Source organism: Nicotiana attenuata, chromosome 10, assembly GCF_001879085.1.
Source record: "Nicotiana attenuata strain UT chromosome 10, NIATTr2, whole genome shotgun sequence".
NCBI lineage: Eukaryota > Viridiplantae > Streptophyta > Magnoliopsida > Solanales > Solanaceae > Nicotiana > Nicotiana attenuata.
In genome coordinates, this window is record NC_031998.1 from 6,029,210 (window position 1) to 6,043,215 (window position 14,006).

A 14,006-nucleotide genomic window follows, 5' to 3' on the forward strand; every position below is an offset into this window, starting at 1 on the left:
TTATAATGGCCCAAACAGGTTTAATACCATAATCACTTTGGCGGGAAAAGTCAAAACAGTAAATTGCGCTTGCTTTGACCAAAAGAGTAAAGTAAATTAACTTTGTCAGATATTCATTGGAAATATGCAGTCCCTAATAGCCGAAAAGAAATTGCTCCTTCTATTTAAAGTGTTACTCCCTCCGGTCCAAAATAAGTGATTTTTTGGATGTTTTCATACAAATTAAGAAATCCACATTTTAGCATTAATTAGTAATAGAATTGACCATATTAACCTTTACTACCTCACATAAACACTCCTAACACATATTCCAATACTATTTACTCCAAGGACAATGTAGGAAAAAAAATAATTAATTCATTCTTGAAATCTGGAAAAATCACTTATTTTGGATTACAAGAAAAAAGCAAAAAAATTACTTATTTTGGACCGGAAGGAGTACGAGGGAAGTAAGGAGCCAATGCTATATAGTTGTTCTTCATAAAGGAGTAGCAGAGGGGGGAAACCAACTGCCAAGCCTAAGAACCCAATCAACCAACTCTACTACTGCACTACATTTAATTCTCATTCTCTCTTTCTCCCTCACTTCACAAAAGTACAAAACAGGCTCAAAACCCAAGAACTTTTCATCCCATAAAATCTTTTTTGCCTCTAAAATTTCCAAAAAGCACACTACACAACACAACACCCACTAAAAAACCATCTTTCAATTTTCCTGCACTTTTTTTTTGCCGCCTCCACCACTGAAAAAATGCTCTTCAACTTGCTGAACTCTTACCTTCATCTCTTTCTCACACCTAAAAAATACTTCAGACATCAGCTATGAAAAAGGAGACATTTTTATGTCCAAGAAAAGACAATGGACATTGTAATTAATAATACTAAGAGAATTACCATTTCTAATTTGTCTCCGTTTTTTCACCATTGTTGTAATTTCCAGTTGACTAAAAGGTCCTTATATGCAATTGTTTCTTGTTCTCTGCTTTTTCTCTTAGCTTACAACAGTTCCACTGTGTTCTATATTCAAGTTCCAGTTCCGGCCAACTCCTCGCCGGAGATTTCTAGCTTTTTAACTGAAAATGTCGCCAGAAAATCAAGAAAGTTGGTTTCTTTATCTTCTTCAACTAAACGCTCATCTTCTATTATATATGCAGTAAAAGAGGAACCCCCACGTCAAAAAACAAACACCCAATTGACAATTTCCCGCAAAAATCCAAACTTTGTGAGTTTTACATATAATTCAATGGCTTATAATCCTAGAAGAAGGCGAGAAAAGAAGTCTTTGGTGAAAGTTCTTGGTTCAGGGGCAAGAATTAATGAGTTCTCATTGAGAATGAAGGAGTTTTTTGGAGCTAAATCATACAATAATTCCTGTAAGTATAGGTTTTTTATGACTTGGATTTCTTCAATTGAATCTTTTGGTGAAAGGGAACAGTTTGCTATTGAGAGTTTATTCAAAGCACATTCAAATGGCTGTTTGGTAATTATGTCCACTTCAATGGATTCACCAAAAGGAATGAAAATTTTAAAGCCTTTCTTTGAGAAAGGATTAAAGGTAACTGCAGTTTCACCTGATTTTAATTACTTATTTAAACATACTATTGCTCAAGGCTGGATTGATAGCTTAATGGAGGGTAATATAGATCCAGGGGAAGTTTCTATAGGTCAAAACCTCTCAAATTTGCTTAGACTTGGTTTATTGTACAAGTTTGGTGGGATTTATTTAGATACTGATGTTATAGTGTTGAGAAGTTTTGGGAAGCTAAGAAATGTAATTGGGGCACAAACTATTGATGTTGAAACAAGAAATTGGAGCAGGTTAAATAATGCTGTAATGATTTTTGATAAGGGGCATCCTTTGTTGTACAAGTTCATTGAAGAATTTGCACTTACATTTGATGGGAACAAATGGGGTCACAATGGTCCTTACTTGGTTTCAAGGGTTGTGTCAAGGGTAAGTGGAAGGGATGGATACAATTTCACAGTGTTGCCTCCGCTGGCTTTTTATCCAGTTGATTGGAGTAGGATTGGTAGTCTCTTTCTTGGGCCGAGGAACGAGACTCATTCGAAATGGTTGCTTTCTAAACTCCGGCAGATACAGAGCCAAAGTTTGGCTGTGCATCTTTGGAACAAGCAGAGTAGAGGGCTTAAGGTTGAAGAAGGAAGCATAATCCAACATATAATGTCAGATTGTTGTGTTTTCTGCAATTCTTACGCAGCAAAATTGTAAGTATACTCCACAAATGATTAGTTATCGACTTGTTTTATTCTTCATTAATTATTATAGGATTATGGACCATCTTAGTTCATTCCATAGGCTGTCTTGAAGAAATTTAGGTGGTACAGAAATAATGCAGGATCCATGTATTCTACTTCATTGTCTATGTGATTAGCAAATTATATATGATAAAACAACAAAATATTGTTAAGTTATCAGTGACTGAAATGCTATTGGCACACAATTTACATGGATAAATATCTTGATTCTTTGTTTGACTTTGGCAAATACTTCAGTTGTCCATAATATCTAAGGTACAAAAGCAGTTGGAAGCGAAGGTGAGAGGGCGGCTGTAAAATGGTGAATATTCAGGACCACTATATGTGTTGTAAGGCTGTTCACCTATACACTGAACAAACCTTTGAGCTACTACTGATTAGCTCTTGTCCTTACTTTTAATTTTGGTCCAGAGTTTGTTCGCATTGTTGTTCATGAAAGTATGCTGGCTCAATGGAAGCAAGTGAAACTTTTCCCTCTAAATCTGTGTAGGAGACGAAGGTGCTACCTGTCTGAGAATAGGTCAGACAGCAAGTTTCTTCTGAAATTACTCTAATAGTTAGTTATACAGAAACTACACTACTAACTAATAAAGTAATGCATAATTTTTATCCGGTTAGTTCCATGTGAATGTAGTTGTGCAGAAAGGTCATGGAGATCTTGTGAACCAACCACCTTCAGCGTATATATCTCCATAGTTGGTGCAGATTAGGTTGTTGATCAGAAGCAGATTACTATGGAGAACATTTGGAAATTTTCTTTCATCTCTTCTATCTGGTAAAAATCATTTTAAATAAAGACCACCAAACATACAGAATCAGCAGCTCCTAACTTTCTTGATGCTTCTTTTGCTCCTTGACCAGGACTAGTCTGTCTGACAGTTGCTAATTGATGGCTTCTTGACACTGATTATTGAGCTTTCACTGCCTACATTACTTTATTAAAACTGAATTTGTATTAAAACTGAATTTGTATCCTATAGTGATCTTCATATTAATCCTCTCAAGACTACAATAATGTCATTAAACTGAGTTTTTCTGAAGAGGCCAGAGGAGATTAAGTTTTGTGGTCGCATGGTACTAGGATGTGAGGTTCTCCATATCCCATATTCTCTACCTTGCAACAAAAAAAAATTGTAGATGGAGATCGAACTATACTTAATCTAGCGGTCAATTGCTAAATAAACTTTCCTGAAATTGCTCAATTTGGGATTGCAAGCAGTGTTGGGGTACAATGCTAAGTGTTGGTTAAGTTTTCTTAGGAAATGCATATGCTGCACATGACTGCTGTCTTTTGAGTAGATACTACTCCACACTTGGGCCAATCTCGTTTCGTCTTTTTATCTGTTTTTTACTCACCTCTCCAATTGCATTGCTGATCAAAATTGGTGTATTTGGTGTTACAAAGTCTATAATTTACCCAACTTGCAGGACTAAAAAAGGTAGGAGTATTAATGTTTTAGCTGGTGAAACTTTGATGATCAGTCCTTTTCTTTTTATTAGTGCATGTGGTCCTTTAAGTTCTTTCATTTTCAGGTCTATCTGTTTGGTGTACCTGCAACTCAATATCTACAAAATGCTCAAAATAATTGCTACTATTATTCTTTAAAGACCTTAGAAGAGGATGAGTTTTTATATGGAAAAAGGCGGTACATTTAATTCCTTCACCATTGAGGACTGACCAAAACTTTGACTTGCTATTTAGCATTTATTCACTCTTGTTCATCTTCCAGTTAACCATTACATGACAGAAACTTCAGATTTCTGCGCGTTTTGTTAAAGAAAAAAATTCAAGAAAAACAGAAAGATGAAAGGAAGATAAGGCAAAGGGAAAATAAGGTTAAACCATTGACCATTGTTCTTGAGAAAAATGCATGGGTAACAATAATCCCTATGGGTAACACACAGAGATATAAGGTAATGTAATCCACTGTAACTCTTAATGCCAAGGAAACAGAAGAAGAAAACAGTGGTCCAACAAAAGTCTTTGTGAAATACCAATTGGATCCTATGTACAGATGTTCAATATCACTACTCTTGTTTTTACAAAAAAAGAAAAGGAAAAGGAAAAGAAGAAGAGGAGGAAAGTCTATGTATTCTAAGTTTCTGGATATCAAATATTCCAATGTCATCAAGGTACAAGACAGCTTCAGCCCTAGCGACGAATGAGTGTAATTTCTTTTATATCTTTATCTCAAGTGTCTCGCGAGCAAATGCCAACTTTCTTTTCAGTGCTGCTAAAACTATGATATCATATGCCTCTTCATTGTGTCTGCATTAGATGTTTGACATCTTCAAGCTCCAATTCACCACCTTGCTGTGGCCTATCATTCTGGAACATCATTTCGATTTCTTCCAACGATTTCCCCTTTGTTTCTGGAACACATTTATGAACAAAAGCAATAGATATAGCTGATATAGCAGCAAACACAAAAAATGTTCCTCCAACAGTAATCATACGAGATACTGAGAGGAAAGACATTGCAACCACACCACTACTAACTCTGCTTCCCACTGCACCAAGAGCTGATGCTTGGGCTCTAAGTCTTAAAGGGAAGATTTCAGATGTTAAGACCCAACAAATAGGACCAATCCCCACGGAAAAGAATGCTACATTTCCACATACACATAAAATTGCCAATTTGATTCCAACTGAACCATTCCCCAGTAAAGAAAGTGTGAGGCCAAGACCAAACAGACAAGTAGTCATACCAATTGTACTGACATATAACAAAGGTTTCCTACCAACTTTGTCAATGAGAAATATGGCTATCAAAATGAATATTGTTTTTGTGAATCCAACAGCAACAGTTGCAGCCAGGAGTTGAGTGTTACCCTTAATTCCGGCATCCTTAAAAATTGTTGGACTATAATACACAGTTGCATCTATACCTGTGACCTGTTGAAAACACTGTATCCCACAACCTGTAATCAGCATTCTTCTAACTCCAGGTGAAGGATTTAGCAGTTCACGCCACACGGCTTTCTCTTCATATTTCTCTGCATTAACATGCCCTGCAGCTTGCTGAATTTCTGCTAACCTCTCCTCCACTTCACTTGCATTTTCATTAGTTTTTAATAGCACCACCCTCGCTTCATCAATCCGATTTTTCATCACCAACCACCTTGGAGATTCAGGAATAACAAATAGCGCGATACCAATAAAAACTGAGGGGAGAGTCCCCACACCAAGCATGACCCTCCAATTTATATGAGGGGATAAACCAGAAAAAGCATAATTCGAAACATAACCTAAAAGAATTCCAAGATTTATGAATATCTCAGGGAAGGAAGTGAAAGACCCTCTAACAACTGTAGGTGATATCTCAGCTATATAAACAGGAGCAATCATAACTCCAAAACCAATACCAATTCCAGCCAAAAACCTTCCTATCATTAACACCTTGAAATTAGGAGCAAGAGCCATTATAAGAGCTCCAGATTGAAACACAATGGCTGCAAAAGCCATGGTCCATTTCCTGCCAATGGCATCTGATGTTTTTCCTCCTGCTAAACTACCCAAAAGTGAAATTATGCTTAGGATTCCAACAAGGACTTCTTCTTGTACTTCAGTAATTTTCAAGTCTTGCTGAATGAAGATAATAGCTCCACTCATAACACCAACATCTGTATATGGAATTGTTCCTATTAGATGCTAGCTTTCAATTAAACAGATAACCAACTAAAACATTGAGGTCAACATACAAAAAGCATTTGGCTTTTATACTGCACTATTAGGGGTCGTTTGGTACGATGGATAAGCAAAAATAATCGTGGGATAAAAATTTAATATCTCCTTATCCCTTGTTTGGTTACTGTTATCCCATGATTAAAAATAGTATCGGGATAACTTATACTTGCCAGAGAGTGAAATAGTAATCTTAGGATAAGTTATCACGGGATAAAGCAGTAAAATTAACAATCCCAAGATTAATACAGCATACCAAACATTCAATAAGAAATAATAACAGGATAACTAATACTAGAATAACTAATCCCAGCATAACTTGTCTACGAACCAAACGACCCATTAAAGGGAAGTCAGATCAAAATGCTAAACCCAAAGACACTAATCATTCATTTGAACTGCCAAGAGCAGATGCCAACAATTCTACCTTGCTCAAAAGGAGGTCTTGGCTACTTATAAGGTTCTTTTAGAGGTAAATAATAAAATAAACTAAATCCACTGAGATATTAATATAATAAAATCCTTCTAATGTCTATAAATCTTGGAGCTTTATGATGATGACGAAAAAAGCATAATGACAAACAACATAATCAAAGGCGGAGCCAGGATTTCAAGCTTATGCGTTTCGGGATTTTAATTGTCTGAAGTTACTGGGTTCTATATTAATAATTTATACATATTCAATGGAATTTTTAAGATAAATACGGGGTTCGAACTAAAGAATCTGGGTTCGGCCGAACCCACTCCCAGCACTATAGCTCCGCCCCTGAGCATAATCCAGTGTCTTCTAGCATTAGGGCCCTTATCACAAAAATGAAAAGATTCATTTCCAAGCTTATAATAGTTCAAATGGAATCCTAATCCACATATATAAAGGTAGAAGAAATAGATAAAAGAAAAAAACACAACAGGACAAAAATAAACAGTTACTATTATTATTTGGAGAAGAAGTAGAGAGATATACCAACCATATCCAAGGAGCACAGAATTAAGTGAGGCAAAGATAGCACAAACCAAAACATATTTTCTGCTGCTGTCATTTCCTTTTTCTTCACATAATACACCATCCTCTTCCACTGCATCAGAATCCATCCTCTTATACTTCAGAACACCCCCATTCCCATTTTCTTGAATACCCATCTCCCTATATTTATCTATATCTATGTCCCTCTCTATACACTAATCAAATAAAAAAGAAATGTTTTTTTTCTGGGGTTTTATTATTTTTTTTATCCTTGTTTCATATGATCATATCATATGAACAAGAGAGGAGGAAGAAAGAGAGAGTTGTATCTCTAATGTATGAAATATGGGATCTGCAGTTTCCTTCTTCTTTCTGTTGGAAAGACTATTCCTAGATCTAAGGAAAGAAGAAGAAAGATTGTGAAAATACCAGTTCAACTTCTGACCAATGTGAGTCTGACACTCCAGCTTAATAGAGTCAATGATGTTTTTCCTAATTCCTATGATGTAAAGCGCCACCCTATTGGTCTGTTACGGCACGAGGAAGGAAAAAAACAAACAAGAATTGCTATGACTTGAAGGGGGATTTTCTCATACCAAAGAAAAAAGAAAAGAAAAGAAAAGAAAAGAAGGATATTACTACCAAATTTGTGTAGTTGTGTTATTACCAAAAATAAATTTTTTGATTGCCTTAAATTTTGTCGGTAGACAAGTTTACTACAGAGTACGGAGTACTTTAGAACATAAACACGTAGTACTTCCTCCGGTCCAAAATAAGTGATTTTTTTTTTGGATGTTTTCACACAAATTAAGAAATTCACCTTTTAGCATTAATTAGCAATGAAATTGACCATATTAACCTTTACTATCTCACATAAATACTCCTAACACATATTCCAACACCATTTACTTCAAGGACAATGTAGGAAAAAAAATAATTAATTCATTCTTGAAATCTGGAAAAATCACTTATTTTGGACCACAAGAAAAAGACCAAAAAATCACTTATTTTGGACCGAAGGGAGTATAAGTTTTGTTTTTGGGAAATAGTAGTAACTGTTTTGCTTTTCAACGCGGGAGTCATTGAAGTACTTACTATTTCCATTTTTTCTTGAATTTTGACTCAGATTTTGTATTAAATTGATACATGCATTTAGTGCCTTGATTTTGTGTTTGTTTCGAGATTTATTGTACTTATTTTCTTAAGAAAAGGTTAGAACGATGTCATTGAGTGTGATGACCCAAAAGGTTATCACTTGCTTTTAAATTTAATCTTGTGTTTCCGAGGCCTTGAAAACCTCATTTAGAGTCACCTCGATTTGCGTGCGCAGTCCGGGCGCGTAGTCAGAAAGCTTAAATATGAAAATCTGTGAAAAATGATAAGTTTTGACTATAAAATGAATAAATTTGACTTCGGTCAACGTTTTGGGTAAACGGACCCGGACCCGTGATTTGACGGTTCCGGAGGGTCCGTAGGAAAATATGGGACTTGGGCGTATGCCCGGAATCGAATTCCGAGGTCCCAAGCCCGAGAAATGAATTTTTGAAAGAAATTGTTTTTTGAAATTGTTTAAGAAAATTGGAAATGAAATTTGATTAAAACATGTTAGTATCGGGCCCGTATTTTGGTTCCGGTGCCCGATACAGGTCTTATATATGATTTAAGATGTTTCTGTGAAATTTGGTGAAAAACGGACATCGTTTGACGTGATTCGGACCTAAATTGCTAAAGTTGATGTTTTATGAAGTTTGAGAAAAATTCTTTGATTTTGAGGTTTAATTCGTTGTTATTGAGGTTATTTTGGCGATTTGATCGCACGGATAAGTTCGTATGATGTTGTTGAGTTAGTACGTATGTTTGGTTAGGAGCCCCGAGGGCTCAGGTGTGTTTCGGATGTGATTCGGGAAGTTTTGAACTTAAGGAAAAGTTGCAGATTTTCTGCTACAGGTGCTCAAGCCTGTTGTTCATCGCGATCGCATAGTCACTCTCGCGATCGCGTAAGGTAAATGGGGACAAGGGTGGATTTGTCCATCGCGAACGCGATGCCACAGTCGCGAACGCGGAGCTTTGGGGGATTGCTCATCGCGAACGCGACCTGTGTGACTGATAATAGGTGAATTTAACTATAATCACGCCTTAAATAACCACCTTCTTGTATAGTTTTGATGATAAAAGTGATAACAAAATGCTCTTATTAGTGCTTTTCATGATTTGCAGGTGATATATGATCAGGGAAGGCTAGGGAGTATTTTTGGAGTCAAAAATGAAGAAAAAGAGGCCAACTGTGAAATTCTCCAAGTAAACCACGCAAAACAGGCCTGAAGATTCAGAGAACTGGTTTGACCGCGGTTCCACCGCGACCGCGGTAGAACCGCGGTGGAAGAGAGCTGCGGATAAATTGAAATTCAGATAAGGCATTTGGCCGCGGTTTGACCGCGACCGCGGCAGAACCGCGGCGGAAGCAGGAAACTTCAGGGACTAAAGTGTAAAACACGGGATTTTTAGACCTAAACCCTATTTTAAATACAAGACTTTGCCCAAGAGAGGCATGTATTGAATTTTAGAGTATCTTGGCAAGGAAAACAATTGTGAGAGATCACCCAAAACATCTTTCTTCTTTTCTTTGATTTTTATTGCTAGTTATGATGAATTCTATCTTAGTTTGTTTTCCCATAGCCATGAGTAGCTAAATTCTTTGTCTAAGGCTTTGATGGAACCTATTGGGGGATGAACATCTTGTTTATGTGAATACAAATTGCTAGTTTCAATCTCTATTTGTTCAACTTTGTGCTTGTTGTAGTTAATTAACAGGATCCTCAATTAGCTGTGCCTATTTAGTGTGCATAACTTGGAAAAGAGTGCATATTTAGGTTATTGTTGAACAACACCACTCCCAAAGTATAAGAGGAATCTATAATTGCGGGTTTAAAGGCGGGATTAGGGATAACGAAGCCTTGGGTGTAATCTAAAGTGAATTGTGCAAAATAAAGTAAGCTAGTGTATCTCGGGAGAGTGCAATTAGTATATTACTGTGATTACTCGGGAGAGATTTACGGTAAGATGAGCGTTCATGATTGATAGAGATGTGTTGGTAAATTTGTATGAGCATAAACATAAGGGATTCTTTCAATAGGGGAAATCATTGCCTTAGCTTCTTCTCATCATTGTTTACAACCTTAGCATCTTAGTTTACAGCTGTTTAATTTACTTGCAATTAGTAAAGCGACATCCAACTGTGATTCAAACATCTGGGAAATTGGTTCTGAAGAGTTTAGTGGGTCTAAAGATAGTGATTGATAGGTTAACTCTCTGTGGATTCGACCCTGGGCGTAATACTCGGGTTATATTTGCAACGTCCGCATTGTTCTTTTTATAAGGCATAGTTGGGCGTGATCAAATTTTGGTGTCGTTGCCGGGGAGTTAACGGAATTATCAATTACCATTGATAGAAATACAAAAATTCTTGGTGTGGTCAGTTTTCTCTCTACCCAATTTTCCATTGAAATTTTGACGGTTGTTGATCTGGTTGCACAGGTGTATGCCTAGAAATTCTACGAGTGCTGGAGAACTACTTGAAGGACTCTCAGACCCCGAGAAAACATTCCGGACATTGAATCGTGCCAACAAAAGACTTCAAAAATCCCAACAAACACACAAATTCGAAATTGACATGGGAGACGTAAACGATCCCAACGGAAACGTCAGGAATGAGCAAGTTGGCTTAAATGCCAGAGAAGTGGCACCTCCTGTGCCTGAGGGTGCACTATATGACTGGGCACAACCCACAGCTGACAATCTGGCCACTGCCATTGTTGTGCCCGCAATACAAGTTGAATCGTTCCAGATCACAAATAATATGCTACACTTGTTGCAAAACAAGGGACTCTTTTCTGGGACACAAACAGAAGATCCTCAGCGGCACTTGAAGAACTTCCTGTCTATATGCAAAACTCAAAGGCAACCCAACGTGACTCCGGAAGCAATCAGGCTATTATTGTTTCCATTCTCGGTGACAGGAGCTGCTCAGGTTTGGCTAACTCCCCATAAACTCTATAGAAACCTGGGATGAGTTAGTCAAGCAATTCCACAACAAGTTCCACCCGTCCAACAAAACTGCTCAACAAATTGATGAGATCGTAAGTTTCAAACAGAAACCAATGGAGACACTACATGAGACATGGGGCAGGTTTAAAGGAATGTTGGTTATGTGCCCTCACCACGGTGTTCCAGAACAGATGTTGGGACAACGGTTTTACATGGGACTGTCTGACAGCATGAAGAATATTGTAGATGCCTCTGTTGGTGGGGCATTCTTGAGCAAGACTTGGAGAGAAGGTCAGAATTTGCTTGACAAGATGGCGCAGAATTCGGGATGGACAACTAGGAATGCACCTATCACTCCAGTGGTGCACTCAGTGCCTCTTGATCCTTCTAATACAATGGCTGAAAATATGGCGACTCTCTTGACACAAATGAGCATCCTCACCAAAAAGGTGGAGGAATCAGGGCAGAAGCAGCAGGTACATATAGTAGATACTACCAATGGGGGCTTGTGCACATCTTGCATTAGCCAGTCAATTGGTAATCCTTGGAATGCAGAGCATGATCATCATCATCAGCACCCTGTATATATGAACTATGTGGCTAACTACGGGGGTCAGAGACAAGGAAATCAAAACTGGGATTAGCAGACTCAGCAGCAGTACAGGCCACCTCAGCCACAGTATAACGCCGGAAACATGGGAGGCATGAGACCCCCCAACAACATGGCACCGTATCCTAGACCACAGGGGTACAACAATCAGCACCAAGGGTACCACCCACCTCAGCAGCAGCAGGGTGGAAGACAGGAGGACGGGTTTGCAAGACTGGAAGCAATGGTGCAGCAGGTTATTGGGTCCAATGCTAAGATAAATGAAAGGGTGGATGCACATGATGCAGCTATCAAAAATATCGAGGTACAAGTGGGCCAGATTTCAATGTCATTGAACAATCGACCTCAAGGGACATTACCTGCAGATACCCAAATCAATCCAAAAGATCAGGGCCCAAAGCAGCTGATGGCGGTGAGTCTCCGTAATGGCAGGGATCTAGATGTTGAGCAAGAGAGAGCTCGAGAAAACATACAGGCTGAGACACTCATTCCAGTGCCCATTGAGCTGGATGAGTCTACGGGATTGACAGAGGTGACAGTCCAGCCCGCACCTGAAGAAAAGAATATGCAGCAGGAGACTGAGAAAGTAGCTGAGCCAGTAGTTGAAATAGTAGCTGAGAAAGAGAAATCCCAAGTGATTGGGAAGAAATGACCTCCTGCACCATTTCCACAGAGGTTGGCCAAGCATCAAAAGGAGGAGCAGTATAAAAAGTTCTTGGAGATGCTCAAACAAATCCAGGTAAACCTTCCATTTATTGAAGCTTTAAAGGAGATGCCTGGATACGCTAAAATGATGAAGGACTTGATGTCTCGGAAGTTTGACTTCCAAGACTTGTCCACGGTGACACTTACTCAGACCTATAGTGCAGTGGTGTCTAGACCTGTTGCTGAAAAGCTATCTGATCCAGGTAGCTTTACAATTCCATGCACTATTGGGAACTTCGCCTTTGCTAAGGCACTCTGTGATTTAGGGGCCAGCATTAATCTTATGCCCCTGGTTATTTATAAGAGGTTGGGCATTGGGAGAGCTAGACCCACCTCTATGTTGTTGCAGCTGGCCGACAGGACTGTGAAGCGTCCATTTGGGATCCTTGATGATGTGCTTATTCAGGTGGGGAAATTCGTGTTCCCTGCAGATTTTGTAATCTTGGATTGCAAAGTGGATGAAGAAATTCCTATAATCTTAGGACAACCATTCTTGGCCACGGGGAGAGCTCTGATTGATTGTGAGACTGGGGAGCTCAAGATGAGGCTCAATGATGAAGAAATTATATTCAATGTGCAGAAATCTATGAGGCGACCAAGTGAGTTTGCCAATTGTTCTCTTATTGATGCAGTGGATGTAATTGTAGAGTCTGATGATGAGGCGTTGACGGTTGAGGATCCCCTTGCTGCATGCTTGATGAATTTAGATGAAGTGAATGGTGAGGATTTGGCGGAATGGGTATTGGCATTGGAAGGTAGAGGGTTCTGGGATAGAAATCTAGAGTTTGAGCCCTTACACTTAGAAAAGAGAGAGACCCCTCCAGCAAAGCCATCCATCGAAGAACCACCTAAGCTGGAACTAAAGCCATTGCCAGCTCACCTCAGGTATGAATTTCTGGGTCCCGACTCCACATTACCTGTTATTATCTCATCTGGTTTGTTAGATGTGCAGGTTCAACAGCTTTTGCAGGTACTAAGGGAGTGCAAAACTGCCATTGGGTGGACCATGGCAGNCACCTCAGCCACAGTATAACGCCGGAAACATGGGAGGCATGAGACCCCCCAACAACATGGCACCGTATCCTAGACCACAGGGGTACAACAATCAGCACCAAGGGTACCACCCACCTCAGCAGCAGCAGGGTGGAAGACAGGAGGACGGGTTTGCAAGACTGGAAGCAATGGTGCAGCAGGTTATTGGGTCCAATGCTAAGATAAATGAAAGGGTGGATGCACATGATGCAGCTATCAAAAATATCGAGGTACAAGTGGGCCAGATTTCAATGTCATTGAACAATCGACCTCAAGGGACATTACCTGCAGATACCCAAATCAATCCAAAAGATCAGAGCCCAAAGCAGCTGATGGCGGTGAGTCTCCGTAATGGCAGGGATCTAGATGTTGAGCAAGAGAGAGCTCGAGAAAACATACAGGCTGAGACACTCATTCCAGTGCCCATTGAGCTGGATGATTCTACGGGATTGACAGAGGTGACAGTCCAGCCCGCACCTGAAGAAAAGAATATGCAGCAGGAGACTGAGAAAGTAGCTGAGCCAGTAGTTGAAATAGTAGCTGAGAAAGAGAAATCCCAAGTGATTGGGAAGAAATGACCTCCTGCACCATTTCCACAGAGGTTGGCCAAGCATCAAAAGGAGGAGCAGTATAAAAAGTTCTTGGAGATGCTCAAACAAATCCAGGTAAACCTTCCATTTATTGAAGCT

The 14,006-nt window shown here is 39.1% G+C and overlaps 2 protein-coding genes across 3 annotated transcripts; one reads left to right on the forward strand and one right to left on the reverse strand.

Annotated features, from left to right (window-relative positions):
- On the forward strand, positions 500 to 4,010 carry LOC109232960 (uncharacterized protein At4g19900). Its single transcript, XM_019398665.1, has 2 exons — positions 500 to 2,226; positions 2,515 to 4,010. The coding sequence occupies exons 1-2, from the start codon at positions 860 to 862 to the stop codon at positions 2,522 to 2,524; spliced, it is 1,377 nt and encodes a 458-aa protein (XP_019254210.1). The 5' UTR covers positions 500 to 859; the 3' UTR covers positions 2,525 to 4,010.
- LOC109232959 (probable polyol transporter 4) lies at positions 4,188 to 7,517 on the reverse strand. Of its 2 annotated transcripts, none has more exons than XM_019398664.1 (2): positions 6,927 to 7,517; positions 4,188 to 5,901 (listed from the first exon to the last, which is right to left on the reverse strand). In XM_019398664.1, the coding sequence occupies exons 1-2, from the start codon at positions 7,042 to 7,044 to the stop codon at positions 4,538 to 4,540; spliced, it is 1,482 nt and encodes a 493-aa protein (XP_019254209.1). In that variant the 5' UTR covers positions 7,045 to 7,517; the 3' UTR covers positions 4,188 to 4,537. The 2 variants fall into 2 exon arrangements, with proteins under 2 accessions (XP_019254209.1, XP_019254208.1); XM_019398663.1 differs by having other exon boundaries at positions 6,931 to 7,516.

What these genes read in the sequence shown, in the direction of transcription:
- LOC109232960 (XM_019398665.1), top strand. Translation starts at nt 860, where the DNA reads ATGGACATTGTAATTAATAATACTAAGAGAATTACCATTTCTAATTTG.
- LOC109232959 (XM_019398663.1), bottom strand. Translation starts at nt 7,102, where the DNA reads ATGGGTATTCAAGAAAATGGGAATGGGGGTGTTCTGAAGTATAAGAGG. An exon ending in TTCTGTGCTCCTTGGATATG is followed by an intron (nt 5,902 to 6,930) that starts GTTGGTATATCT and finishes TTCCATATACAG; the next exon opens with ATGTTGGTGTTATGAGTGGA.